The sequence below is a fragment of the Salvia hispanica genome, chromosome 3, assembly GCF_029641045.1.
Source record: "Salvia hispanica isolate PSC_SH4W2 chromosome 3, Shi_PSC_v1, whole genome shotgun sequence".
NCBI lineage: Eukaryota > Viridiplantae > Streptophyta > Magnoliopsida > Lamiales > Lamiaceae > Salvia > Salvia hispanica.
The window spans coordinates 12,811,654-12,838,547 of NC_142694.1; the positions used below are offsets into that span (position 1 = coordinate 12,811,654).

At 37.8% G+C, this 26,894-nt stretch overlaps 5 protein-coding genes across 12 annotated transcripts; 3 read left to right on the forward strand and 2 right to left on the reverse strand.

Moving 5' to 3' along the window:
- The first annotated feature begins 828 nt into the window (after positions 1–828).
- On the forward strand, positions 829–6,497 carry LOC125214252 (homeobox-leucine zipper protein REVOLUTA-like). 3 transcript variants are annotated; one of them, XM_089069014.1, is made up of 19 exons: positions 829–1,498; positions 1,593–1,884; positions 1,962–2,121; positions 2,399–2,484; positions 2,592–2,682; positions 2,773–2,868; positions 2,978–3,091; positions 3,174–3,257; positions 3,613–3,768; positions 3,866–3,940; positions 4,111–4,217; positions 4,325–4,499; positions 4,579–4,767; positions 4,908–4,976; positions 5,058–5,192; positions 5,315–5,649; positions 5,762–5,867; positions 5,984–6,136; positions 6,207–6,497. In XM_089069014.1, the coding sequence occupies exons 2-19, from the start codon at positions 1,649–1,651 to the stop codon at positions 6,357–6,359; spliced, it is 2,520 nt and encodes an 839-aa protein (XP_088925140.1). In that variant the 5' UTR covers positions 829–1,498; positions 1,593–1,648; the 3' UTR covers positions 6,360–6,497. The 3 variants fall into 3 exon arrangements, with proteins under 3 accessions (XP_088925140.1, XP_088925139.1, XP_088925141.1); XM_089069013.1 differs by having other exon boundaries at positions 829–1,485; XM_089069015.1 differs by having other exon boundaries at positions 830–1,485; positions 5,987–6,136.
- A 56-nt stretch (positions 6,498–6,553) lies between these two features.
- Positions 6,554–10,537, reverse strand: LOC125214253 (CASP-like protein 5A2). Its single transcript, XM_048115188.2, has 4 exons — positions 10,392–10,537; positions 10,037–10,310; positions 7,985–8,117; positions 6,554–7,038 (listed from the first exon to the last, which is right to left on the reverse strand). The coding sequence occupies exons 2-4, from the start codon at positions 10,255–10,257 to the stop codon at positions 6,847–6,849; spliced, it is 546 nt and encodes a 181-aa protein (XP_047971145.1). The 5' UTR covers positions 10,258–10,310; positions 10,392–10,537; the 3' UTR covers positions 6,554–6,846.
- A 695-nt stretch (positions 10,538–11,232) lies between these two features.
- On the forward strand, positions 11,233–20,783 carry LOC125213863 (uncharacterized). 4 transcript variants are annotated; one of them, XM_048114626.2, is made up of 20 exons: positions 11,233–11,365; positions 11,479–11,618; positions 13,133–13,236; positions 13,347–13,433; positions 13,595–13,670; positions 13,766–13,840; positions 13,933–13,986; positions 14,964–15,023; positions 15,154–15,270; positions 15,983–16,077; positions 16,170–16,375; positions 16,813–16,910; positions 17,254–17,357; positions 17,506–17,671; positions 18,064–18,186; positions 18,370–18,452; positions 18,814–18,952; positions 19,046–19,075; positions 19,246–19,313; positions 19,626–20,783. In XM_048114626.2, the coding sequence occupies exons 2-20, from the start codon at positions 11,580–11,582 to the stop codon at positions 20,446–20,448; spliced, it is 2,547 nt and encodes an 848-aa protein (XP_047970583.1). In that variant the 5' UTR covers positions 11,233–11,365; positions 11,479–11,579; the 3' UTR covers positions 20,449–20,783. The 4 variants fall into 4 exon arrangements, with proteins under 4 accessions (XP_047970583.1, XP_047970582.1, XP_047970581.1 ...); XM_048114625.2 differs by having other exon boundaries at positions 11,253–11,316; XM_048114624.1 differs by lacking the exon at positions 11,233–11,365 and having other exon boundaries at positions 11,372–11,618.
- Positions 20,784–21,732: 949 nt separating this feature from the next.
- On the forward strand, positions 21,733–23,339 carry LOC125213865 (peroxidase N-like). Its single transcript, XM_048114632.1, has 4 exons — positions 21,733–21,949; positions 22,025–22,207; positions 22,588–22,750; positions 22,837–23,339. Exons 1-4 carry the CDS (start codon positions 21,746–21,748, stop codon positions 23,247–23,249), a joined length of 963 nt encoding a protein of 320 aa, XP_047970589.1. The 5' UTR covers positions 21,733–21,745; the 3' UTR covers positions 23,250–23,339.
- Positions 23,340–23,382: 43 nt separating this feature from the next.
- LOC125213864 (GATA transcription factor 11-like) lies at positions 23,383–25,930 on the reverse strand. Of its 3 annotated transcripts, none has more exons than XM_048114631.2 (3): positions 25,737–25,930; positions 24,662–24,989; positions 23,383–24,348 (listed from the first exon to the last, which is right to left on the reverse strand). In XM_048114631.2, exons 2-3 carry the CDS (start codon positions 24,980–24,982, stop codon positions 23,650–23,652), a joined length of 1,020 nt encoding a protein of 339 aa, XP_047970588.1. In that variant the 5' UTR covers positions 24,983–24,989; positions 25,737–25,930; the 3' UTR covers positions 23,383–23,649. The 3 variants fall into 3 exon arrangements, with proteins under 3 accessions (XP_047970588.1, XP_047970586.1, XP_047970587.1); XM_048114629.2 differs by having other exon boundaries at positions 24,662–25,030; XM_048114630.2 differs by having other exon boundaries at positions 23,383–24,330; positions 24,662–25,030; positions 25,737–25,928.
- Positions 25,931–26,894: the final 964 nt, after the last annotated feature.

Below are 26,894 nucleotides of genomic sequence, written 5' to 3' on the forward strand. Positions count from 1 at the left end.
TAGAAACCGCGCCCACCGCCCTTGAATTTTTTTTTTGATTTTTTTTATCCATTCGTGTACTTTTTTTTATTTTTTTTTATTTTCTTCGTTGTAATGTGTACCCGTGTTTAATACAACGAACTTTATTTGTTGATGTGTACTATTATTTGTTTTATCTTATAAATTAAATAAGCTAGCTTATTATATATAAAAATAAAACAATTAAATTAGTGATGATGTAAAAATGAAATGTTGAGTTAGGGAGAAATAAGGGAGAAACCATTGCAGAGGTTGGCTAAAAGTTGGCTAAAAACTGGGGATAAATTTTGGTGCTGATGTGGCGCTGATGTGGCAGGAGTTAGGGAGAAATAAGGGAGACCATTGGGAGTGCTCTAACATAATACCCATCTAATCACCTCAATATTAATACGTGTCACTTTATTTATTACCATATGTTAATATTCTTCACGCTTAGTCTAGTTATCTAGTTATGGGTTATTCCATTTTTGAATAATTGAACTCGTTATAAATTACTACTACAAGCATTTTCGAAAAATTGAAATGCGTTCTAAATTGAACAGTGAAACTAGGTGTCTGTGTTTCATATTGAGATCCTTCTTTTTAGTAGCCAAACTCTTATTTTCAACATTATATAATTTGAAAATATGAGTTAATTTATAATCAAGTTATAAAACTAGTTTAATGTTAATAATACTATGGGCTAATTTAAATTTCGAATTTTAAAATTAATATAGGAGTAGAAATTTAGATCAATTAGTGAAAAGAATTTAGAGAGAAATACTCAGAGAAGATAGATATTTAGAACATATGATTTCTGCAATTTTGGATTTTGGAGCAACCATCCCCAGCATTTCAATTCACACCATTCCTCTCTTTCTCTCTCTGTCACACACACAAAACGTAGCCAGCTCTCTGCTCTCTCTCTCTCTCTCTATTCAACTCAATATAATATGTTTCCTGATTCTTGAATCCCTGAATCAGCTCTGGCTCTCTGGTCACCTTTTCTCTCTCCACTTCCACAGCAGCCCAAAAAGAACATTATTGACATGTCTTCTTCTTCATCTTCTTCTTCCTCTCCAATTCTATTTTCTCCTCGTAGATCTTCAACAACTGTTGTGCTGCGCTGAGAAGCCTCTCTTCTTCCTCTTTTTCTAGAGAGAGAGACACACACACACAAGCAATTTCAGTAATCCCTTCTTGCGCGCCACTTGTCCAATTCAATCCTTCAAGCTCATCTCTTTTTTTGTAATTTAGGCAGAGCAACCCTCAATTAGGCACCAAATTTCTGGTTCTCGACCGTATTTCGTTCCCCTCAAATTTAATTACATCCATTCATTTCACTGTAGCGCAGCAAACCCAATAAAAAAAAGATTTTTTTTTTTGTTCCAATTGCTCTGAAATTAGCTTGAATAAAAGGGAGAAAATCGTATTGTCGGTCTGCGTGCTGATAGTATACGTGCAAGGCTGATTGGCTTTTTTCATAAGGTAAGTGTGAGAGGTGTGTTCCTTACCCAACCCCAAAAGGGCTATTCTTTAGAATCTTCTGCTTCAATCAAGATCGTTCATCTTATCCGACTTTTCTCATAATTCAGCAAGAAGCAATCTTGGAGAATCTTTGTCAGCTGCCCAGAATTGGTTTTTGGGAGAAATGGCCATGGTGGCGCAGCATCATAGAGAGAGGGAGAATAGCAGCGGGAGCATAAATAAGCATCTGGATTCCGGCAAGTATGTGAGGTACACGGCGGAGCAGGTGGAGGCGTTGGAGAGGGTCTACTCCGAGTGCCCTAAGCCGAGCTCCTTGCGCCGCCAGCAGCTGATCCGGGAATGCCCCATTCTTTGCAACATTGAGCCTAAACAGATCAAAGTCTGGTTCCAGAACCGCAGGTGAGGGACACAAATCTTGGTCTTGTTTGCTACTTTTTTCAATTAGTCTTGATTTGGTGCATTCTGAGTGAATGCAGGTGTCGAGAGAAGCAGCGGAAGGAATCCACGAGGCTTCAGAGTGTCAATAGAAAATTGAGCGCTATGAATAAGTTGTTGATGGAGGAAAACGATCGCCTGCAGAAGCAGGTTTCTCACCTGGTTTGCGAGAATGGATATATGAGGCAACAGTTGCAAACTGTATGTAATTCATTGTTTCCTCTCCTCTAGATTACTGCTGTTGGACTTGGATCTATTATCTTCTCGCCGCCAAGATGCAATTTTTATCATTCTTTAACGACATATTAGTAGTGCAAAATTGACAATTAATTTCATTGTTTTTGTTTTATTCTTTTCATGCCAATCTTACATCAAATAACTTGCCAAAATGAGATTGCACTGTGTGTCTATGGTATCAATCACTTGAATTCTCTGAGTAATGGCAACATATATCTTACTCTTATGGGAATTTCTCCAGGCGGCTGTACCGACCGCTGATGCAAGTTCTGAGTCAGCGGTCACGACCCCACAGCATTCTCTTAGAGATGCTAACAATCCTGCTGGGTACTTCATCGGATCCTTGTTTGTTCCTTTGAATTCTTACATATGCAGAATTGTTGGCCTTCTTACCATTTTAATGTGTATTTGCATATATATGATGCTTTTGGCAGACTCCTCTCTATTGCTGAGGAGACCTTGGCAGAGTTCCTCTCAAAGGCTACAGGAACGGCTGTTGATTGGGTCCAGATGCCTGGGATGAAGGTTCAATCTTATTTCTATAACTTTCCTGTGGCTGTTTGAATTAGTGAGGAGGTCCCTTTGATTCTAAACATTTATGATTTTGCTGTTCAGCCTGGTCCGGATTCGGTTGGAATATTTGCCATCTCACAACGTCGAGGTGGAGTGGCAGCTCGAGCTTGTGGTCTTGTTAGTTTAGAACCTTCTAAGGTAATCAAAGTAATCCGATTATATCTTTGTTTGAATAACTTCCACTGTTATTGGATATCTCGACTTGCAAATGTTAGCTCCTTTCCTGAGAGGATTTCATGCTTTACAGATTGCTGAAATCCTTAAAGATCGTCCATCTTGGTTCCGAGACTGTCGAGGCCAAGAGATTTTCACTATGTTTCCTGCTGGAAATGGAGGAATCATTGAGCTCTTGCATACACAGGTTAATAGGGTGATATCAATATGTCACTAGTACAGGCTATCATATCAGAAACTTGAATAATACAGTATGTTATTGCTTTCAGATATATGCACCGACTACTCTGGCTCCTGCTCGTGATTTTTGGACCCTAAGATACACAACCTCATTGGAAAATGGCAGCCTTGTGGTAAGTAATCTTTCAGTATTACCAGCTAATTGTTTGTATATGCTTGATGATATTGAATATGATTGTGTGTGCTAAGTACTATTTTCATCATTTATGATGTGTAACACAAGGCCTCTAGCATGATATATGAAATATGAACTATTTAAATATGTCTTAGACCTTGGTCCAGCATTGTAAAAATGCTTTCGTTTTCTGACTGAATATATGTGCTCAGTCTCCCATGTCAATGTCGTCTTCACTTAGCTAGCATGGAAATTCTCAATACTGCATTCAGAATCTTACTGAAAGAAAAAACTGATGATTGCTGTGGGTGCTGCTACGTATGTGATTTTTAGTTGTTCTTATAATTGTGAAGGTATGTGAGACATCACTTTCTGGCACTGGGGCTGGTCCATCCGCAACTTCAGCTTCACAGTTTGTTAGAGCTGAAATGCTTCCATCGGGATATTTGATTCGGCCATGTGATGGGGGAGGATCAATCATTCACATCGTGGACCACGTTAATCTCCAGGTACCCCCCTCCCCTCCCCTTTTTAGTTTAATTAGCTCTGCAAATTTTCTATCGATGGATGCAACATGATAAAGCAAGTCTCACTGCACTGTTCCAGGCGTGGAGCGTGCCAGAGGTGCTGCGGCCACTTTATGAATCGTCAAAAGTTGTGGCGCGGAAAATGACAATCTCGGTCAGTACAGCTTATAAAAGACTTTCATGTATTATTTGATATAGCTGTCTTATCTAGCTTTTGTTTCTTATTGAAGTGGACACAATTGCAAAACAGTGGTTTCCAATTTATTCCTTCTTTTGATGTGGCTAGTTGTTTACTATTTCCCTCTTTGCATGTTACTCCTACAGGCACTAAGATATATTCGGCAGATAGCCCAGGAGACAAGTGGGGAAGTAGTATATGGTCTTGGTCGCCAGCCAGCTGTATTGCGGACCTTCACCCAGAGATTAAGCAGGTAACAGTCGTTCAACTGAACTCCTTTGCAAACTAAATATGGCTGTGTAGTTTTATATTCTGTAATAGACACTAAGAATTTTTACAATTATGTCTTGTTCCTTGTAGAGGCTTTAATGATGCCATCAACGGGTTCAACGACGATGGATGGTCGATATTAAACTGTGATGGTGCTGAAGATGTAGTAGTTGCCATTAATTCAGCCAAGAATCTGACTGCTGATGCAAGTGTTGTTCCGCTGATCGGAGGTGTTCTTTGTGCAAAAGCATCTATGCTGCTTCAGGTTCTCTTCTATCTTTATCCACCAGGTTACATGCGTCAACTACTTATTGTACTAACCTAAGCCCAATATCACTTACTAGAACGTCCCTCCCGCAATGTTGGTTCGATTTTTGAGGGAGCATCGATCAGAGTGGGCAGACTTTACTGTTGATGCCTACGCTGCCATGTCATTGAAGTCGAACACATGCTCATATCCTGTAACAAGGCCTACAAGATTCACCGGAACCCAGATAATCATGCCTCTAGGTCAAACGATTGAACATGAGGAGGTATATGCCTTTTTATTCTTTAGTAACTTCTTGTGCTATCCCGCGCCACACGGCTTGTTTTTAAAACATAATTTTAGTTTTTCTGCATAGAAGACATCAATTCCTAATCTCATAATTGCTTTGGTTCTTCGGTGTCACAGATGCTCGAAGTTGTTTGTTTGGAAGGCCACGGGGATTCTTTTTCATCCAGGGACGTTCATCTTCTACAGGTCTTCTAGTCTCTTGCTCGTATAGATGGCTCTCAAGCTTATTACCAGAATTTGCAATTTGAATGCATCTTTCTGTAACAGATGTGCAGTGGAGTCGATGAGAATGCTGTGGGAGCCTGCTCGGAACTTATTTTTGCACCCATTGATGAGATGTTTCCAGATGATGCACCGCTGCTGCCTTCTGGTTTCCGTATAATTCCACTTGATTCAAAATCAGTTGAGTTTTGCCTGGTTTATCTATCACATATTTGTGTCTGCATCTACTCCTTTCTTATTCAGCTATTAGCCTATAGCTGAATATTAGTGAATTGTGTTTAACTAATGATCGGTACAAACAGGGCGATGCACAGGATGTATTGACCTCACACAAGACACTAGATTTGACATCGAGTCTTGAAGTTGGCCCAGCAACCAGCCATGGTGCAGAAAATACAGGGTCTTCTTACAGCGCACGAGCAGTATTGACTATTGCTTTCCAATTCCCATTTGAGAGCAATTTACATGATAACGTTGCTACAATGGCATGTCAATACGTCCGTAGCGTGATCTCCTCGGTACAGAGGGTTGCCACAGCTATATCTCCATCAGGGTTGAGCCCGACAGCGGGGCCAAAGGTGTCTCCAGTCTCTCCTGAAGCTCAAACGCTCGCACATTGGATATGCCAGAGCTATAGGTACTTGCTAAAATAAAATCCCATACCACCTTCACACATAGGCTTGTAAACACGAAAATGCGATGCAGTTTGATGGTTTTTCATCTTGAGATATATTTTGTATCATTTGCAGCTACCATGTGGGAACTGAGTTGCTAAGATCCGACTCCATAGGCGGTGACTCAGTATTGAAGACGCTTTGGCATCATCAGGATGCCATCTTATGCTGCTCCTTGAAGGTACATCTACAGTTCTTAATTATTCTTGCCCTACGTCATTTCTCAGAAGTACTTATACACGCTGTTTGGGCCATGAATGTGTTTGTTACAATGCATTTCCCTCTCTCCCGTCGTAGCAGGCTCAGCCAGTTTTTATATTCGCGAATCAGGCTGGGCTCGACATGCTAGAGACCACACTGGTTTCTCTGCAAGATATCGCGTTAGATAAGATATTTGATGACACCGGTCGCAAGGCATTGTCCTCGGAATTCTCTAAGATCATGCAAGAGGTGACAACTTGGTACATTTAACTTGCTTTTCTTCCTCCGGCTTTGATTGAACTGGTTTTACCCATTTCAGGGATTTGCTTACTTGCCTGGTGGCATTTGCATGTCGACGATGGGGCGGCACATCTCGTATGAACAAGCCATCGTGTGGAAGGTCTTTGCTGCAGAAGAGAACTCCTCCGTCCACTGCCTCGCACTCTCTTTTGTCAACTGGTCATTCGTTTAAATATGTAAATTCCCAGATGAAAACTGAAAATGGAGGAATCAAAAAGTTTTGTGTCTGTTTCTGGTTTTTCTGCTAATCTATATTTATACAGTGTTCCAAAATTGTGATCCTTCAATGTAAATTCTTCTACTTTCTATAGGTGGCATCTTTTTCTTGTTAGCAAGTCCAATTCGTAGAGATCATAACGAAGCAAGTAAACAAAGGCTAAATCACATTGGCGTTATTCAATGAGGAAAGTACTATCTCTTTCCTACATTACTTGACTTGATAGCCAAACCAATCCTCATACACAAGACAGCATTCAACTAGCACTGTTTATATACAAGGGAGCACTGGTTTTGGAGTTGTACTGTACACATTAATAATCACACAGAGCACGGTGGATTGATTACATTAAACTGGAGAACGAAGAAGAGAAATACTACTGCACATGATAGAGTTCTTCAACACAAAAATTATGTCTGTGATCACAGGATATTAGTTATTTTCATCGTGATGCCAATGACCAAAAATTTAACAAGAAAGAAGGCAATGCGGCAAACCAACTGAGGAAGGCCATAGCTGTAGCAGTTTCAAATTCTGTGCAATGATTTTTACTACAGGCGGCCAGATCGTTCCCAATCAGAACAGTAATGCCTGCTGATGCACATGCTGCAGCAAACGTTAGGTTAGAAGTAACCTGCAGCAGCCAACAAAATAATGTGGTTTAGATAATAAACATGAGTCCTGCTTCTGAGTTCATAAATCAAAAGTGCATTCTTGATGAAATGGTGAACTGTGCTCAAATTGAGCATGGGATACAGTGCAAAATTTTATGAGAACTTTTGCAGATTTGAAACCAATAGAAGTCACTTAATAAAATAATTCACAAAGCAAATATCAATCTATGCCAATAATAATAGATTTCTAACATGCCATTTTTTTTATTTAACAGATTCCGTTCAAAGAATATGAAATTGTTTCATGTACACCTTTAATTTGGATTCAATATTAGCATATCTCAATCTGCCCACCCTTGACAGTCTGGTTTTACCGTGAAGAAAATGTCACAAACAAAGTATATGCAAATGAGGGGCTACAATATCGATTAATGATACTTCTTTTCTGTTGGACTTTAGCAGCCAACACTTATGGAAGTTGTGAATACAGTGTGAAGTTCATTAGTGATATTAGTGCATGATGCTTCCGATAGACTGAAATGAGCATGACCACAATCAGTTGCAAAACAAATGCCAATTGGGTTGTCAACAAACAAAGATAGATGTCAAGTGGCAGAGGATAAAACTACAAATTACTGTTCACATCTATAATCTATAATGTTATAATGCTCAATACCCTGTGCACTGCATGCTGAATTCAAAAATTTTACCAGACAGCCAAAGAAACATAATTCAAAATAGACAGAAATTGCAAAAATTGACTAATCTGTATGAACAAGTTTTCACACCCAACAGAAAGTTTAAGGCCCCTGCCACCAAAATTCCCCCTTACCAGATGCATCATTTAAAAGATAAAAGGGCAGATACATAGTGAGACCAAGACTAAGGCAAAGGTGCTTGATTTTTAACTAGTTTGTGCACTTATGATCTGTGAGTATATGGTTTCTTAACATTGGAGACACTTACCCCATCACCAACAGCAAATAACCTAACAGCTTGAGGATTCTGCAAACGGCGTCCCACAAGAAGTGCATAAGCATCAGTAATTCCTAATAAAATGCTCCATATGCTCTGCAAACCAGTAGCAGCAACAAGGTAGCTAAGAGAGAAAAGAAAAAGGAAAACTAAGTTAGTTTTGCAGCGGAACATCATCTATACAGAGTCAAGTTCCACATCATCCTTAAAATATATGTTGGTTACTAAGGTGCAAGCTTCAAAGGGTTCTTGGAAACTAGGTGCAGGTACTTACCTTCTTGAACAAGTTCACAAAGTAAGAAATAGAAAAAAAAATTCCATACTCCATATGATAAAGTTGATAGGCCTCATAACACATCAGAAGTCATATTCCGGACGTCAAAGATTTGTAAATCTAAGACAAATGTTCCCAATAAAGGACAAGTACAAACTTATATACTTATTTATGGTATTTTTGTAGTCCTTTTTTAAGAGCTAAAAAATGTACATTCTCAAGAGAGAGAAAATTGAAACCGTGCACTTACTAATCCTCAAAAATATATTTATAATTCTTTATCCACCTGTTAAATTACTTCTTATCATCATTAAAGCCATGGTCAATGACCTAGCAATAGAGTGTTTAATGACTAAGGCCAAAGATCCTAGGTTTGAGTCCCACTGTTGCATGGTCTTTAAATTCAATGTTGCATTTACGAAAAAAAGGATGATCCACATGGTCAATAAGTCGGCCTAATACCTAATCCTCTTCTTAATCCAATTCTTAAATTTCCAGCTCAATCATTCTCTATAGATTCAATGCCTTCATCTCTAAGTATATCCATTATACTTATACAAATTGTAAGTTAAAGAACCTAATTCCAGCAATCGCCCCCTTCTTTTGCCATATTGGTGATGTTGTAAACATGTAAGGTGCAAACCTTAACTAAGTAGTGCGCCTCCAACGTGCTAAGAATTAAGGTTTGCACTTCATGCCCTAAGTTTGGGGAGAAGTATTGACTTTTAAAACTATGTGTTCTTTTTTACCTTGTGAGCAGTAAGAAAGATGTAGGAGACCAACCTGCCCAGTTGAAAATATCTCTACTTTGTTCGGTTACATGATTCAGTTTGCAGCTTAAAGTACAGATTCAAGGTCCAAGGACTGGGTACAGACACATGTAAACCATAAGCTTGCAAGATTAGATAAACAAATTCACACCTTGCTAACAGAAAGTGGTAGAGAATTGCCGAGCACAGAGAAAGGATATAACATTCTACTACTTAACTTTTACGATGGATCATAGATGTATACAGAGGTGGGACATTTTGACTTTTTTATTGCTGGTGGATATTTACACACTAGTCATAAGTTTCCCTTAAAATTACACGTGGAAAAATTTCATATTGCCTTATAGGTATTTTTGTGAAGGACTTATTCTCACTGTTAGGACTTAATATCCTGAATAACATTGCTCTGATATTATCTGAAAGCCTAATCTTATCATGGATGTCCAAAGATTTTATGAAAGAGCATATACCCTCTGATCGAACTAGCTGCTTCTCACAAGTCACAACCAACAAAAAAACAAAATATTTTCTCAAGATAAACGAACACATAAACTTTATAAGTCCAGTCAAACTAATACTCTACAGGTAACTTTAATCTAAGGCAGCGAGCGTCATATTCACAAAACTACATATCGTGCAGAGAGCTGAATCTAATCAGAAATTTTAGAGAATTATAATTTAAGTATGTTAAGTTGTATGATTTCAGTATTTTCTTAATATTAATACCGATAAAATAACTAAAGAAATTCAGCGTTGTAGCTTTCTCGGAAGCTCAGCAGGAATAAAGAAAATCCTTTAGATTACAATACAGATCATAATTGCTGGGATGACAACTCTTATCGCATCCATCCCCTCGGAGCTCAAAGCCAAGGTAAGATATAAGATAAGACATGGAGTAGTATAAAAAAATTGATCAAACAACATAAAAAACAGTAACTCCATAACCAAAAACTGAATTATCAAAAATCTGGAGTATATGTGAAAGGATTACTGATATACCAGAAGGCGGTGACCGACGGGAAGTCACTGGTGGTTGCCATAACGGCGAGCGCCACCGCCGCGAAGAGAAACTGACAGACGCGCAACACCAGACCGCCGACCGTCCCCGGCATGCCTTGGAGATCCTTCATCCGCACGCGCGGCAGCGGCACGTTCCCCGCACCCTCCGTCTGCAGCGGCGGCGCCTCGACTGGATGCACCGCTCCCTGGCTCAGATTCATTTGGCTCGCAATTAATTCAACGGCGCAATTGAATCCACGATTTCGAGGACGACCTATCAAAAAAGAGGAATTACGAGTTCCGCGACGGATGACACCGTCGATTCCGATCTAGGCCGACGGCGATGAGATGTCACCTGAACTGAGGTTCGGAATCGGCGGAGGTGGGCCACGGCTGCTGAGTGGGGTCCCACTTGGGTAGTAAGAGTAGATGTTTGGTTGATTTCTTCTGGTGTGTAGTGTAATTATGTGCAAATAAAGTTTGCTTCATATTCACACTCCTCATTTAATAATTACAAATATAAATATTCATTCGCTATTCAAATATGTTTTGAATTCAAACTGTTTTCCTTTTTTAATCCTTAAGTTCGAGCATCATTTTTTTATTTTTTTTATAATAAAGATCATCTAATTCATAAAATTGTACTCCTGCTAACACTATGAATGGTAATCAATTCATTCAAATGCATAAAAAAATATACTACTAGTACTATATATTACAATTCCTAAACAAGCAAATTAAAATCACACGAATATAGTTATAAAATTTTATGCTACTTTCCCAATTTTTGTCCTAAGTTGCATAAGCAAGATGGTATGAGTTGTTGTTTTGTATTATTGACTCTGTAGTCGTTGATATTCACTCCGATAGTTTATACCAGCTATCGTGAGACTCCATTTGAATTTTTAATGCAGAATTTTCATACACCATTCAGGTCAAAATTGATGATAAAATTATGTTAAAAAGTTATAGATATGCAACTAAATATATCTAACAATTATTTCACTTGAAATTGTGTTTGATCTTTTAAGTTCTACCTTAACAAATTTTCTTTATATATGTTCATCATTTTTTTTGTAGGTATTCTAAAAAGATCATATTTTATTTTGTAACACATTCTTATTTACACTAATTAGCTTAAAAATGAAATAAATAGAATTCATTTTGACTAATTGTGACTTACTACACACACGATCAATTGTTGCGATCCTCATATTTGAGTGCATAATAGTAATAACGGAAAACGAAAAACTAAAAAAGAAAGAAAAGAAGTGAAGTAGGTTCGATCTTTTGCGGCTTCTTCTCCACATTCAATCTCCCAAAACTAGGGTTTTCCTGCCCCCACCACACTTCTTTCGCTCCAATTTCCCCTAAACCCCTCCTTTCAAATCTCCTTCTCTTCCTGTCTTTGCTTTTACTGACTCACAGTTACTGCTTTACAGATCTGTTCAGCTTCTTCTGCTCGTCTAGCTGCTCGCCGTCGCCGCTGCTCCAGCTGTTACCTTCAGACCGCCATTTCCCCGCCTCTTTATGCGTAGACAGTATGTTTTGGAAGCTCGCAGCTCTTTCTACTTCCTCTCCTGTAAGTCAACCGAACGAGTTGGTGCTTCTTTTCTTTCAGCTATCTGTCTCGGTTAAGTCGGATTCATGATTCATGAAGTGATTTTGGTGTCGAATTACCTTTTTCCATGTTGGTTAGTAGAAAATCTAAGCTGCGGTTCGATGGGGAACTTAAACCTTTTGCTGGTCTACTTACTTGTTTTTTCACATTTGTGTTTGTTTGACTAGTAGATTAAGTTATTGATTTTCTTTAGCCTGTGAACCACTTATCATTATTACGTCAGGTGGTTGCATGACCTTAACCACCTCCAATAGAGGCAGAGAGATGTTTTACCTTCTCGATGGTAGAGAGCGCTCCTCTGTTTCTGCTTTGAACCAAAAAGGCTTTCTTGGTTTCTTTATATCCAATTAATAATTTACTTTGACTGATTCTCATGAAACTCATGCAAAAACTAAGTTGATGGCAAACTTGTGGAGATCGTTAATTACAGTTTCTCGGTGAGCTAATATTCCTCTGTTATCCCTGCTTGCTTAATGCTAATAGAACAGTGCAAAGGAATGTTAAATAATCTTCTCAAAGCCACTCAGATTGACTTCTGTTCAAGTGGATAGCTGTGGGATGAAGAAATCATTTTTCAATTTTACTTACCTGGCTCATTTGAGGGGAAGCCTGAAATGCAATCCTGATCAACTTATGCAATGGGTCTAGAACAGGATGATACGGACCTGATTTCCTATTTATGAGAGTTAAATCCTAGTTCTAATCGGCTAATTGCTTAAAGTTGGTCTGGAAGTTGGGATTTGTGACCTGAAAAAGTTGTATGCTAATGAGGAGTGTAGTAAGGATTCTGCTGTATTGTTCCTCAAATGTGCTGAATCTAGTTGGTCTTACTCTTATATTTGAAATATAATAAATGGAATTAGCAAATTAAGGAATTTTAAACACACTATTTATCACAAGGTCAAACAATCAATATAATGGAAAAATAATATAAATATAACCATATTTTCTACTAACCAATTAATAAAAACTTTGAAACCAGTGAGATGCTTGCCCGTTTGATTGTATGCAAAATATCACGTTGACAGGAAATGATGAGTACGATAAAGAAGAAGTTAGTGACAGATTAGTTGAAATGAAGGCTATACGAAATTTTTAGCACTTGTACAGCCTAATTATGTCTGTCAAAATTTTGCCTATATGATTCTTAGGGATCTGACCCTAATGGCTAATGGATTAGCTCAAGTTTATGTGCGAGAACTACAGTCCTCCTCATTTTATGCTGCATATATAAGAATCAAGATGATTCTGCTTTGGGCTCATCTATCTAGTATTCTAATGGCTACTCTACTCTAGCCTTGTTCCTTTGCTTCATTCCAACTTATTGGCTTGAGAGATTGTAATTGAAGCTCAATGTTTAGTTCAAGTCTCTTTAAGAAAAGCTTGTGTGGCTTGAACTCTAATGTACACTTGGTCCTTCTGTTTGTCTTCATTTGGCTGTGTTCTCTGTTCTGACAAAATGCTTCTTGCTTCAGGTTGAGTCTGTGCTTGACAAGGAAAACTTTACACTGGAAGAGCTCTTGGATGAAGAGGAGATAATCCAGGAGTGTAAAGCATTAAACAGCCGCCTCATAAATTTGTATGCTCTGCATGACTCTCTTACTCATTTACCACAAATATTAATGCACCTGTTCACCTTTCGTTGGAAATCTTGACCTGTTGATTATGCATTAACTTCTTTGGTTTCAGTTTGAGAGATAGAGCTCAGGTTGAGCAGCTGGTGCGATATATTGTTGAAGAATCCCCAGAGGATGCAGATAACAAACGGACTTTCAAGTAAGTTCACATACTAACAAATATTAAATATTTCATAATTTATCTTCTTATTTGGTTCTTCTCTCAGATGGGAATAGAAGTCTGACATAACGTAGAGGCATTGTTTTTCTAGTACTTCAGCTGTTTCATTTGTGGCTAAATCCTTTCTCCCCATGCTGTAGGTTTCCTTTTGTTGCGTGTGAAATTTTCACATGTGAAATTGATGTCATTCTGAAGACTTTGGTGGAGGAGGAGGAGGTTATATTTTCCTTCTGAATATATGAAAATATATAATTAATTTCCATCTTGGAGTTGATATCTAGATGATAATTCAATTTATTCTCTTCTTGCAGCTTATGCATTTACTCTTCTCTTTTCTGGAACCAAACCGCCCTCACAGTGCATTGTTGGCTGGATACTTCAGCAAGGTGTGAATTTATGGCTTATAAATTTGATTAGAATTTATTATTTACTGACCACCACCCAACCAGCTTGTTTGATGTGATATCTGGCCGTGCAGGTTGCAGTTTGCTTAATGGTACGGAAGACCGTCCCACTAATGAATTATGTTAAGGTAATGGATTGTGCATACTCATGCCTCTAATTATTGAAAGCAAAATGCTTGATTTTGTTTCTCCTGCAACCTTTCCTCCCAGTTTTATTTGCTTTTCCATTTTCTTTTTGATGGGGGAATGAAACATTACAAATTGGATTCTTTATGGTCTGCTATGGACCATATTTCTATAAATATGTTTTTTTATTATTTGTTGCATAGTTTGTAGAAAGTTCAGTGATATGACCTCAATGTTCACGGCCGCTCTATATTTGGTGTGATTTTATATTTACCTGAGTCAGGCATGCACTTTATCTCTATCAAGTTGGTATTTAGAAATATAACATAAAATGATATAAATGAAGTTGCATGCCTCGGGAAGGTTCTTTTGAGAGGACTGGCTTGCCTTTCTGTTGCAGCTTCATTCCTACATTATTCATATAGGTTTTGAATTTTTGATTCGTTAATTCCATGTCCTAAATATTGAAAAGTTACTATACGATTATGGACATAACATGTCTGAGAGATTACTTAAGAATATCTCTCCCTGATAGATGACTTGATATACTCAAGTGATGAAGGCCAGAAAAACATTGTATAACCATTTCAAATGGTGAGATTTGAGGAAAATATCTGCTTTCTTAACTTTGGTTTCGAAGCCCTCTTGTGTAAGTGCGCACATAAAGTTAAATTGTGCTATGCTGATACAGCAAGAACAGTGAGTATCTTGATGACTTTTTGTTTCTACATCAAGATCCTGGCCACTCTTTGGCTTATAATGATTTTGAATAGCCTGATGGCAGATGCTCAAATTGAGCACAACATGCTGAGTCTAAGGGCTTCCTTTAGCCAATTCAAGTGGATTTTGGGTGCAATAAAATTCGTCGTTTAATGCAAAGTATCCTTAAGTAGATTGCTTAAAGAATGTTGCTATTACATTATGACACTTGTTCCATCTTGTATTTTTTGAAAATGAATTATGACAAATGTGCGTGCAGGCCCACCAAGATGTTCTTCAACAGCTGGTTGATTTGATCGGTATCACATCCATCATGGAGGTCGATTCTCATTTATTTTTTGTCTTCTGCATCGAACACTGTGGTTGCTAAATACTCATACCCTTATGAACAATTTATCTCTTGCTACTTGTTGGTTATCATCCCTTCTCATCAGTTTTCTTGTTATCAGGTGTTGGTGCGACTTGTAAGTGCAGACGATCATTTATATCCAAGTTCTTTGGATGTTGTGCAATGGTTGACAGATAGCAACTTGTTAGAAATGATTGTGGACAAGCTCAATACCTTGGTAAGTTCAAAACTTGCAATCTGACATGAAAGGTATTGTTTTCTGCTGATGTTGTAAATGATGCTAGTTCGGTGAGTCTCTAGCTATAATTATGACGTCTGGGATCAATATGGTATATGGAGTAGTTAGTTTGGTATTTACTGCCCTTCTATTCTCCTGAGCCGTCAGGTTTAATTGATAGATTATCAACATTTTTTGCTACAATATGGAATAAGTAAACAAGGTCCATTATGGTCATGTTTGTTTTAATTGGGGAAAACTTGCTTTGTTATGGCCTATAGGGCAATCTGCTTATAGAACTTTAATGTACTGCTCCACTGGCTTCTGTGATAGTTGTTTAGCTGAGCTGCAGTTACAAATTTTCCTCAAGCAAGTATCGCTTCATTTCTAATGGTTATTTTTCTTTATTAAGATAAAATACCTGGAGTTGGTTACTTGGTTTTAAGCAAACAAACCAATTTCACATTATTTCCATTTTAACTATCATGTAGATCAGTACGTTCTAATGTTAATGTTAGTTATTCCACCTCTCTAAATGTTGGCTAATATCTTAAATTATTAATATTGGGTTCTGCTCATGTTTTTTGTTGCAGCAGATCTTATGCATCATATACACTCTTTTATGATATTTAATGTATGGTGGAGGTTCCATAGACTTAACCAGTCTGATGCTTGTAATATCTAATTATTGTATATATCTTGTCTCCTCCAGAACACACCCGAAGTACACGCCAATGCAGCTGAAACATTATGTTCTATAACCAGGAATGCACCATCGCCTTTGGCCACTAAACTATCCAGTCCAAGGTCAGTAGAGCTTAGTTGAATATCTCCAACAATTGGAACAATTATTTAGTCTGATAAAAAAAAGTTCATTAAATAACTTCCTGAACATGCAGTTTTGTGGCACGGATATTTGGTCATGCACTCGAAGATTCACAGTCGAAATCTGCTCTTGTCCATTCACTGTCTGTTTGTATTTCGTTACTGGATCCTAAAAGATCACTTCCTTCACCACTAATGTACTCTTTCAGAGGTCAACATGCATGTGAATCACCAATACATGCGGATCCTGATACTGTATCTGCCATGCTTCCAAAACTAGGTCAGTTGTAGCATATCTGGGAATATATAACTTTTTTCATATGTTCTCATGTTATCCAGTTGGCATTCTATTTTAAGTCATTGGTTTTGTTCCTCTATTTTTTGGGTGATGTACAATCCTTGAGAGATCGGTGAATCACTAGGATTTCATTAGCCGTGCTCTTCTGGTCGCTATTGAATTGGCCACTCGTCGTTGGTCATGACTCATGAGTGTTTGTGTTTATCTGAGTCTGCACTTTTGTTAAAGTTTTGACCAGTGTTTCTTCATTTTTGAGATTCAATTATTTTATTAAATTGGACTTTTGTCATCTCAAGTTCCTAACATCTGGAATTTTCAGCATTGATAATGTTGATGATTACCATATCTTAGCTAGTTAAACTTTTATTGGCACATGCTTGTTGTTTCTGAATTTCCATGATGTAATTATCTTTGTTCAGGTGAGCTGTTGATGCTTCTGAATGTTACATCTGATGAGAATGTTTTGCCCACAACATATGGTGAATTGAAGCCGCCTCTTGGAAAACATCGCCTGAAGGTTAAATGACATGCTTTAATGAATATTTGCCTTTGATATGTATATATATATTTGCTCCATTTGATCCTAAATTACCCTTGAATATAAGGAGGTTTTGTCATTGTTTGTAATCATTTTCACAGAAGGCACATTATTTTATTCTTGATAGATTTTCAAGAACTTTCTCTGGCTCAACCTTTGTACTTTTTGTTTGCATATTGTCAGTCATTTTCATAGAAGGCACATTATGTACTTTTCTTTGACATATAAAGCTACTGCTTTCCCCCTGCTTTCACTTACCCCTTTTGTCTCCTTTGCTTGGTCATTTTTCAGATTATCTGATAAATTGTAATTCCGGTTTTAGATTGTAGAATTTCTTGCGGTGCTGCTAAAAACTGGCAGTGGGGTTGCAGAGAAGGAATTGATAGTCTCTGGGACTATTCAGAGAGTAATTGATCTGTTTTTTGAGTAAGATTCTTATTTACTGCTATCTGTTTGTACCATATTAGTAACAAGCACTAGTTTATGCTACATAAGTTTCTTTAATCTCACCATTAGCAGAACTAGGTATCAGGAGTTCGACATTAATATTGTTTTCATTGGTGTCTTCGTACAGGTATCCATTTAATAATGCTTTGCATCATCACGTGGAGAGCATCATATATTCTTGCTTGGAAAACAAAAATGATGTGATTGTTGACCATCTTCTCGCGGACTGTAACTTGGTTGGAAAAATTCTTAATATAGAAAAAACTCCAACACTTTCTGGGACACATAGTCAGGTAATCCGTAATTGTGTGTTAAAGATGTTGAATATTTGGGGATGTTTTGTGCGCATGTAATCATTCATAGAACCATCTAGTTTCCTGTCATGTTTCAATGCTTTGTTTGGCATAATAAACAGACCTTCCTTTTGAGTGTGGACCTTTTTCATGTTGTCTCTGTCATTATTAGTATTTTTATGTTGAGTTTGATGTGTGGTTTGCTGTGGCGATGCTATGAGAATGCAGCCAACTTCACCTCCACCATCGAGTTTCCTGTCATGTTTTGATGCTTTGTTTAGCATGACAAAATGGACTGTCTTTTTGAGTGTGCACCTTTTTCATGTTGCCTCTGTCATTATTTTTATTTTGAGTTTGATGTGTGATTTGCTGTGGTGACTATGATAATGCAGCCAACTTCACCAGCACCTGGAAAATGGGCCCCTCGAGCAGGATATTTTGGACATATGACTCGGATATCAAATAAACTTATTCATATGGGAAACACCGATGATCGCATTCTGAAGCATCTTCAGGTCAGTAACATGTTTAATACTCGTTTTAGATGGATGACTGCCAATCCCAACTTCCGATGATTGCATTCTGAAGGCATTGTACATTTGCAATAAATCTGTTTAACACAAATATGCTTGACACAGTTCACATTTTTCTTATGTGCTATGTGAGCCTTTAATCAATATGTTTTCTATTTGCTTCAGGAAAACAATGAGTGGAGTGAGTGGCAGAGTACTATCTTACAAGAGCGTAATGTGGTCGAAAATGTATATCGATGGGCTTGTGGGTAAGACTCTTTAGTCATGTTTTGCAGTTGCTTTAGCTCGGCAACATTGTTACCTTTTGTCTTATCCACTTATTAACCGCACCCTTGGGTCAAACTTAAATGACTAAGAGTAATGACAAATTTCTGCTCTCTATAGTTTGTTAAAGTATTTAATTCTCACTGTTACGACATCAGTCTAACCCTCGTCTCTTTGAATACCTTCGGTTTCCGTAAGATACCTGCATGCGGGTTTTAGACATTGCATGCCCTCAAAGACCTAATTTGATTTTTTTCCTTTTTTTTGGAGACTAATTCCTTCTGCTAGCGAAGTGTCTTTAGATTGTTCTGATCCGGAATCAATTATTCTTTTAACTCTTTGCAGGAGACCAACTGCATTGCAGGACAGAACTAGGGATAGTGATGAGGAAGATGTTCAGGATAGAGATTATGATGTTGCTGCACTTGCAAACAATCTAAGCCAGGCATTTAGATACAGCATATATGATAATGATGATAATGAGGTAAATTTATAAACAGGGAGTAACTAATATTTTTTTTCCCTAATATTCTTATATGATGTCTTTAAGATCTATTTATGATTTTCATACTTACAGGGTCATGGATCTTTCGATCGTGATGATGAGGTAATCTGCATCCTGTTTACTTCAGTATTCTCTCATTGCATAGCTGGAAAGATGGAGCCCTTCTATTTCAAGTCTCTAGCTCCATGGAATCAGGCTTATACTTTATTATTTTGCTTGTGCTCGCCTAAATGATTTTCTCAGTGCTCATATCTCAAAATTTGGACCTGTAGGTTTACTTTGATGATGAATCTGCTGAGGTTGTAATCTCATCCCTAAGGCTGGGTGATGATCAAGGGAGGTTAGTAGTGTTCTAACTTTTAGTCTTAGTAAATTTAGTAGCACCGCCCTGATAAAATCTTTATATTATATACCTGGGTTGCTCAGATTTGGCAGTTAGTTTTGGAATTTTCTTTTCCACTGGTTGTTGCTTGTCTTAAGTCAAAACTCTTAATATTCTGCAATGTGCAAATTCATAAGGTGTTTGTGAATTGTAAGGTATAAGGAATTGAGAATATATAAATGGTCGGAAAAAGCTTCTCGACATTATAAGACCATACCTGGCAGCAAAATTTTAGGAGGGATTGTTAATAAATGAGGTTTTAATTTTCAGCAGCTTGTTCACAAATTCCAACTGGTTCGCCTTCCAAGATGACAGAAATGGCGATGATGTGCCAATGAATACCTCATCCTCTGACATGATGGATGATATTAATTTGAATGGAATAACAAATGGTGGTAACAGCAGCAGTGATGATGAGGTTATGGTTGGAGAGGATGAGGAAATGACAGAGAGTAGGTCTTCTCCGAATGGATCGTCAAGTTTTCAGGCAAATGGCTTTGAAGGATTTGGTGCTAACAACTCCAGGGATGATGGGGACTCAGTTACCATGGCTGAGAAAACTGGTGCTTCTAATGACTTGGGCTTCTTTCGCTTTGAGTCACCAGACAACAACAACCCTTTTGGAGACAGACCAATACCTGAGTGGGTAGCATGGGGAGAGGGGTCTGATTTTCAAGTTGGTGGATCTGGTGTTAATCCATTTGATGACCATAAAAACATCACAGAAAATGTTATGAACTCAGTTGAGGATACTGCTGGTCCTATCTATCCCACTTCAAGTGGAGAACCTGTACCCAATGGAATCAGTCCTATAGATGTCTGTGATGGTTTGGCTAAAACCACTCCGGTTCAGAAAAGTGTGCCCTCTTTGTTTGAAGAGGATGTTGAATTTGTGGGTGTGGAAATGGAGGGTACTGAGAAGGCTATGGAACAGGCTCTCAAGGAAGGCATTGTCGGTGAAGCTGGGCCGCTGAAAAGGAACACCAGTCCAAAGAAACCAGAAAAGGAGGATGTAGATGACGCTGCTGGAATGAAGGAATTCAATGACGCCAACTATTGGAGAGTCGAGCAGGAGGTTGCAGTGTTGGAGTAAGTACAGGATGAGTTACTGTCAATCTTGAACCTGCAGCCACAATACAGTGATCCCATCCTGTATTCAAGTGCTAACGAGGAGAAAGTATGTACAGTATATTTTTGTTAGAGTCGGGATCAAATAGACAGGCTACGACATTGATGTCATTGGTTATTTTATTGTCAGTCAGTTCAGTTCTGTAAGTTTGTTTTACTAGTATTTTTTTTCTTACTGTGGGGATTCTTCTCCTCTTTCATACTAGTATTCTTGTTTAGTTCCTTTGTTCTTGCAAAAGTAAACATAGTATTCATCCTTGTGTAACATCATACTATATATGTCATAGAATTCTTCATCAAGTGGATGATGTCTTCAGGTTATATAATATATGCATGTTTAGTTTCTTAATTACTATCAATACGATTCCCGTTTTCGAACAGGTGCAGAGAAGAAACCACCATCATATTTTAAGATTGAATTGTTTATGCGGTTTCTTGAGTTTTATCATATCAGGTTTTCGGTTCTTCAGGTTTCAAGATTGTCATCCGATGCCATTTGAATTTTGCAGACTGTTTATGGAAACGTATTAAGTTGATTATCTTGTAATGTGAATCTTTGCTGTAAATTTGTTCAACTCTAAGCCTTGTTTACTTCCTACAGTTTTTAGCAAAATTCTACACAAATATGTAGGGAGTATAATTTTCAGTTGAGATATCTAAAGCTCATTTATTTTTTTTAAAGTTGGGATGGCCACACTTAGTAAAGAGATGCAATGTAGCAATTCAATTAAAATATCCCCAGTTGTGTCACTATGCCCACTCTCAAAAGGTGGTACTAACTAAATTAAGGTAGTAAAACTGTAAAACGATAACATAGAAAATAAGGAAAACACAGTGATTGGCCTCAAGTGGAATCAAATGTAGAATCGTGCAAAATTCGAATTGTCTCAGCTTGCTATATAAAAAATCCATCCCACTATTCATGCATGCTATTATAAGCATGCTGTAATTTTGTATTTCTTTACACAAAAAATCCAATCCCACAATGATGCTACAATGATAATTTAAGTTATCTATCACATAAAAAAGATTTCACAATTAGTCAACTAGTTGGAGCACTAGCCGCCGGCCGCCACACACGAGTGAAATATAACGAACATTAGCAACATGCAATGTCTTGTCAATCTTCCATCTTATGTAATAATAAATCAAATGTATTAGGTTTTGAAGTCATCCCACACTAATGGAACTAAAACTTTTGCCTATAAATTGACACCATTAATCAACACTTGGAATAAACCAAGTTAGCTGGCTTAAACATCATGGACAAGTCTTACAAACTTAGGGTTGTGGCCTTTTTAATGCTATGTGTGGTTGTCCGGTCTCAACTAAGTCCAGATTTTTACTCTAAAAGTTGCCCCAACTTACTAAACATTGTGCGGCGAGAAGTTAGGAACGCGATAAAGAACGAGATGAGAATGGCTGCTTCTTTGCTTCGCCTCCATTTCCACGACTGCTTCGTCAATGTTAGTAAGCGATATCATCATATATAAGTGTCTCATTATCTTTTGATTGAATGTATATCGATGATGTCGTTTTAGGGGTGCGATGGGTCGGTGTTGTTGGATGGAAGTGACGGAGAGAAGTTTGCTCTCCCTAACTTGAATTCAGCTAGAGGATATGAAGTGATTGACACGATCAAAAGTGCAGTGGAGACTGCATGCAGCGGCGTCGTTTCGTGTGCAGATATTCTCACCATAGCTGCACGAGACTCGGTTGTGTTGGTGAGTGAGTGTGCATAAAGATGTCACACCAACTGTTATGTAACGTGATTAATTGATAGTATTACAATACTACCTCCATCCACTACTAGTGGTCTAGTAGTACTACTACTACTTGATAGTCGATGACATAATTTTAACACAAAACTATGAAGAAACCATTATTTTCATTAATTGTGAAAATGAAATATTAATCATGAAATTAAATTTTTAGTAGTGTTATTCTATCCTTGCATAAAACGTCTTTTGGTGATGCTCAAACGACATCAGTAAAATATTTTTTTCTTTTGCTCTCTTTTCTTTTTCCTTTTTTATTTTGTTTTAATGAGATAATGTGGTTTCGAGATTGAACATATGAATGAGAAAATTGAGACTCCATGTAGAGTGGAGGCCCAACATGGAAGGTATTTTTGGGAAGAAGAGACGGATTATTTGCGAACCAAACAGCAGCCAATGGTCTCCCTTCCCCCTTCGAGTCTCTCGATTCAATCATTTCCAAATTCGACGCACTTGGCCTAAACATCACAGACGTCGTTGCTTTATCAGGTCAAACAATTTCTTTTTATCCGACCAATCTCCAATTTTTTTTTTCACTATGATCTACAATAATGATTAAAAAATAATGATCTCAGGCGGTCACACGATCGGCTTAACAAAGTGCGCGCTCTTCAGCGACAGATTGTCCAACTTCAGCGGCAGCGGCGTGCCCGACCCCACGCTGGACAGCAGCCTGATCCCGGAGCTCCAGTCCGCGTGCCCCGTCAACAGCGACGGCAACAACACTGTGGCGCTCGACAACAGATCCAGAGACCTATTCGACAGAAATTACTTCGGGAATCTGTTGAAAGGGAGAGGAATTCTGCAGTCTGATCAAGTGCTGGTTGCCAACGATTCAGCGACCAAAGCCATCGCACAGCTCTACAGTAACAACTCTGCGGTTTTCTTCTGTGACTTTGCGAACGCGATGATCAAGATGGGAAATATCACCACCCTAACCGGAGGGGATGGAGAGATTAGGAGCAACTGTAGGGTTGTCAACTCTTGATTTTGAGTAACTAAACATGTTTTGTGGAGTAACTATTGATAATGAAAATAATAGTATCCACCCTATGCATAATAAACAAACTTTAGCAAAGTATGGATTAGTTCTTCATAAATTGGCAACAAGTGAAAGAATCTTAATAAGGAAAATTGGCTTAACTTTTCAAAGAAGACAAATAGTATCATCATAACATAATGAAACTCTCTATTCTTACCACCAGCTTCTTCACGACACTAATACAGTGAAAATTATCCTAACCTAGGCTGGACTCAACTCGACTCGATTTTTTACAAGATTCTACCCAAGTCGCAGCAAGAAAAACAAACCTCAAAACCGGAGGAGAACTAAAACAAAGGCTAGGACTGACTAAATTGGTTACCTAACTAAAACAGAGCACTCTGTTTCAGCAAATAGGATCAAGCAGATAGCTACTCACTGGGATGAATTCGAGCTGTGGAGACTGCTCCATTTTCTTACCTTTGTTCCTCATCTCTATCACCTTCTTGTGGGAGTTGGAGTGCAGAGTTGACACGAATGTCGGGCTCGCTGCTGGACGGTACTCTGGGAATAGGCGGCCGGATCGGTAACGAACACCGCATGCATTGCAGAGCGTCTTTGGCCCCAATGGGCCCTCCCTCCATTGCGGGGTTTTCGTTATTTCACAGTGAGTGCACTTTTTGATGGGACGCTGTTGAGCTGCTGCATTTGCTGGCTGTGAATAATCAGATGACTGAGACGAGTCTTCCATCATTTGCTTGGGGGCGAATGGCGGATGAGTTGGTTTCTTTCTCATCTCCTTTGTTTTCTTTGCATTGCAAGTCTTTCTGGAAGAGGTGGGGAGAACGGGTGATATTACGAGCCATGGACTCATGCCCGTTGGTCTAGCCCGTTTGGATCTTGCTCGCTTGGCTGGATGAGGCTTAAGCAAGCTCTTCCCAGTCGACGAGGAGATGCTGCTTTCAAGCACGGATACTGGGCTTTGTGATTGAAACGTGACAGTCTCTTGCACCTCCACGGATTTGTTCTGTCGACGAATACACGAGGCAGAGGCATCATCACTGAACCAGTAGGAATGCTGTTTTTCCTGGGGAGTAGCATCAATCTTTACGCAATCAGCATTCGGGGAAAACAAGAAAAAAACCACAAAGTAGAATAAATCAGATTAATTAGTGTTATAGGGTGCATACAAACCAAAAACAAGCCCAATGAGATTAGGTAAACCAGCGGGAAGACAACAAATATAACAGCGGATATCTCATGCTTTTGACTCATCATCGTATAAATAATTAACTAAGTTATCATGTAACTATATTAATTGTACATGCACAAAAACCTGTGTAAGCAATCGACAATTTCAATCAAACAATTCACCAATTCCTGAAACGAAAGACAGAACTGAAGGAAAAGCAACTCACAAGAGCATCAGGTTTACGCATGAAAACCGGGGGCTCCATCTCGACTTTGGTTTGAGCAACCGCTGGCTGCCCCATTTGCACGTCCATGGGAATAGGCTGCATGAAAACTGTTGCCCCTGTGTCGACTTTGGTTGGCTGCCCCATTAGCACGTCCATCGGAATAGGCCCTAGATACTGCGACTTACTCGCATCCCAATCGGCCCCCTCCAAACCCTCCATCGGAAAATCTGGAAAGTCGAGGATGCTACCAAGCATATTGTCCAACTCATCGTCTCCATCAATAGCTCCATCCCAGCAGCCATAAGGATCAACTTTAGCCATGTTCTGACTATTATTCATAGCATAATCTATTAGGCCTGACGCTCAACACTATAACAACAAAAGTACACCCATATATTGTCAATATCAAGATTCTATAGTAATAGTCATATATTTCAAGATTTTATAAGACAAATTTGGGCGAAAATTATCCTTAAAATGGATGAGATTCATTCTGTGGATAATAGAGTGACTGAATTTGACATAAGTCTGATAATGTATGACCAAATTATTATTATTATTATTATAACATGGATGTGGAGATTAAAAAAATAATAGATGTATATAAGGCGGTATACAAGATTTAAAGTTTGTGCTTAAAAGCGCTAAAAATCAATAATAATAGTACTAAAAAATTATCTTTCCTTCTTTTTACTTAAGAAAATATATCTTTCTTTTCTTTAAAAAAAATAGTCTTAGAAAATAAAATGGAAATAAAACACAAAAAATGGGAAATTTTAGGAGGAAAAGTTTACCTAGTAATAACAAATGCCTAACATATTTCACGAAAAAACTTAAAGAAATCCGCAAAAAAGAAATGAAATATTCAAATTCAAAAAATACAAAATCCAAAAATCCATTTCCCCACTCACAAACACAAAACCTAAAGCCCATTCAGCAGCAGCCTCTGAAATGAAACAGATAACTCGAAATGAAAGAGATACACAAACACGAACATGCAGAGGGCACAAAAAAATTTAAAAATGTGAACTTTTGCGGAAAAAACACAGAAATGAAGATGAAAATTAGATTGCACCTCAGAAATGGTGGGACGAACACGATACTTTTCAAGTCATTGGGGGGTTTTGCAGAGGGAATCAGTTTCAATTTTAGAGAAAAAATGAAAAAAAAAGGGAAAAAGGGTTTTGAGCAGTGAGGGAGATAGGGTAAAGAAGATAGAATGTGGGCTTTGTGTCTGAACTGTACAATTGGACTTTAATGGAAAAAAAAGTAAGTACATTTGCATTGTTTTACTTTAGGGAAAATTATAAGGTTTTTTCTTGAGGAGTGTTGGTTATCCACTGCGGTGATGGTGCATGGGAGAGAGGGTGGATGAGAGGATGGCCCAATTGGATTAAATGTTGATTGAGGAACAGGGGGCCCACGCTTCTGATCTGCGGCAATTGCAAGACAAATTAGGGAATTATTTTAATACGAATATTTACAAAATTAATACAGTACTACTATTATACAAAAATGCTTTTTTTTTATATGATAGAAACATTATTAAGCAGTAGAAAATATGACATACATCGTTAAAAATAAAATTTCCATAAACAAATGGCGCATTTGTTACTAAATTTCTGACTTTAGTCAAATTTTGGTTTTGTTTATTGATTTTAAAATCTGTTTGTAAATTATTAAGTTCTTGTCATTTTGTAATCAGTCAAGATTTTAGCATTAACATGATTTAATATAAATTATAATTCACCAAATAAAATTATTTAATTTAGTATATAATACTAGTATACTATATTGTTTCATTGCCTAAAACATAGATGTCTGATAGTTCATCAAACTATGTTAGTGCTGAAATCTTGATTGTACGAAATCATAACGAATCAACAATTTGACTGTAAAATTAAAATTTGATAAAAAGTTTAAAAATATATAGGTAAATTACATTAAATAAACATGACTAATTGTTATGGATAGAAGGAATCTATCTACGTATAATTTTAATGGGTCAATATCACAATTAAGGTTATTTAAGGATTATTGGATGGTTATTGTAGTGCATATCATAATAATGAATTTTAGTAAGGAGGAATGAAAACTCAGCTCCTTGGAAGCATAGTTGCCAATCTTGAAAAAATGTTTTGGGGCTGGCATGGTGCAATAATAATTTTGTAGGTGTGATGGATGACTCATGATATAAGGGTTTGAATTAATCATTACCAAGCAACAATCATCA

Coding starts and splice junctions, on each gene's coding strand:
- LOC125214252 (XM_089069014.1), top strand. CDS start 1,649: ATGGCCATGGTGGCGCAGCATCATAGAGAGAGGGAGAATAGCAGCGGG. Junction 2,485..2,591: donor GATGCTAACAATCCTGCTGG/GTACTTCATCGG, acceptor TGCTTTTGGCAG/ACTCCTCTCTATTGCTGAGG. Junction 3,092..3,173: donor TTGAGCTCTTGCATACACAG/GTTAATAGGGTG, acceptor TATTGCTTTCAG/ATATATGCACCGACTACTCT.
- LOC125214253 (XM_048115188.2), bottom strand. CDS start 10,257: ATGAATCTGAGCCAGGGAGCGGTGCATCCAGTCGAGGCGCCGCCGCTG. Junction 8,118..10,036: donor CCGTCGGTCACCGCCTTCTG/GTATATCAGTAA, acceptor TTTCTCTCTTAG/CTACCTTGTTGCTGCTACTG. Junction 7,039..7,984: donor TATTTGCTGTTGGTGATGGG/GTAAGTGTCTCC, acceptor TGGCTGCTGCAG/GTTACTTCTAACCTAACGTT.
- LOC125213863 (XM_048114626.2), top strand. CDS start 11,580: ATGTTTTGGAAGCTCGCAGCTCTTTCTACTTCCTCTCCT. Junction 11,619..13,132: donor CTCTTTCTACTTCCTCTCCT/GTAAGTCAACCG, acceptor TTCTTGCTTCAG/GTTGAGTCTGTGCTTGACAA. Junction 16,078..16,169: donor ACTAAACTATCCAGTCCAAG/GTCAGTAGAGCT, acceptor CTGAACATGCAG/TTTTGTGGCACGGATATTTG.
- LOC125213865 (XM_048114632.1), top strand. CDS start 21,746: ATGGACAAGTCTTACAAACTTAGGGTTGTGGCCTTTTTAATGCTATGT. Junction 21,950..22,024: donor TCCACGACTGCTTCGTCAAT/GTTAGTAAGCGA, acceptor ATGTCGTTTTAG/GGGTGCGATGGGTCGGTGTT. Junction 22,751..22,836: donor AGACGTCGTTGCTTTATCAG/GTCAAACAATTT, acceptor TAATGATCTCAG/GCGGTCACACGATCGGCTTA.
- LOC125213864 (XM_048114629.2), bottom strand. CDS start 25,000: ATGAATAATAGTCAGAACATGGCTAAAGTTGATCCTTATGGCTGCTGG. Junction 24,349..24,661: donor TGCGTAAACCTGATGCTCTT/GTGAGTTGCTTT, acceptor GATTGCGTAAAG/ATTGATGCTACTCCCCAGGA.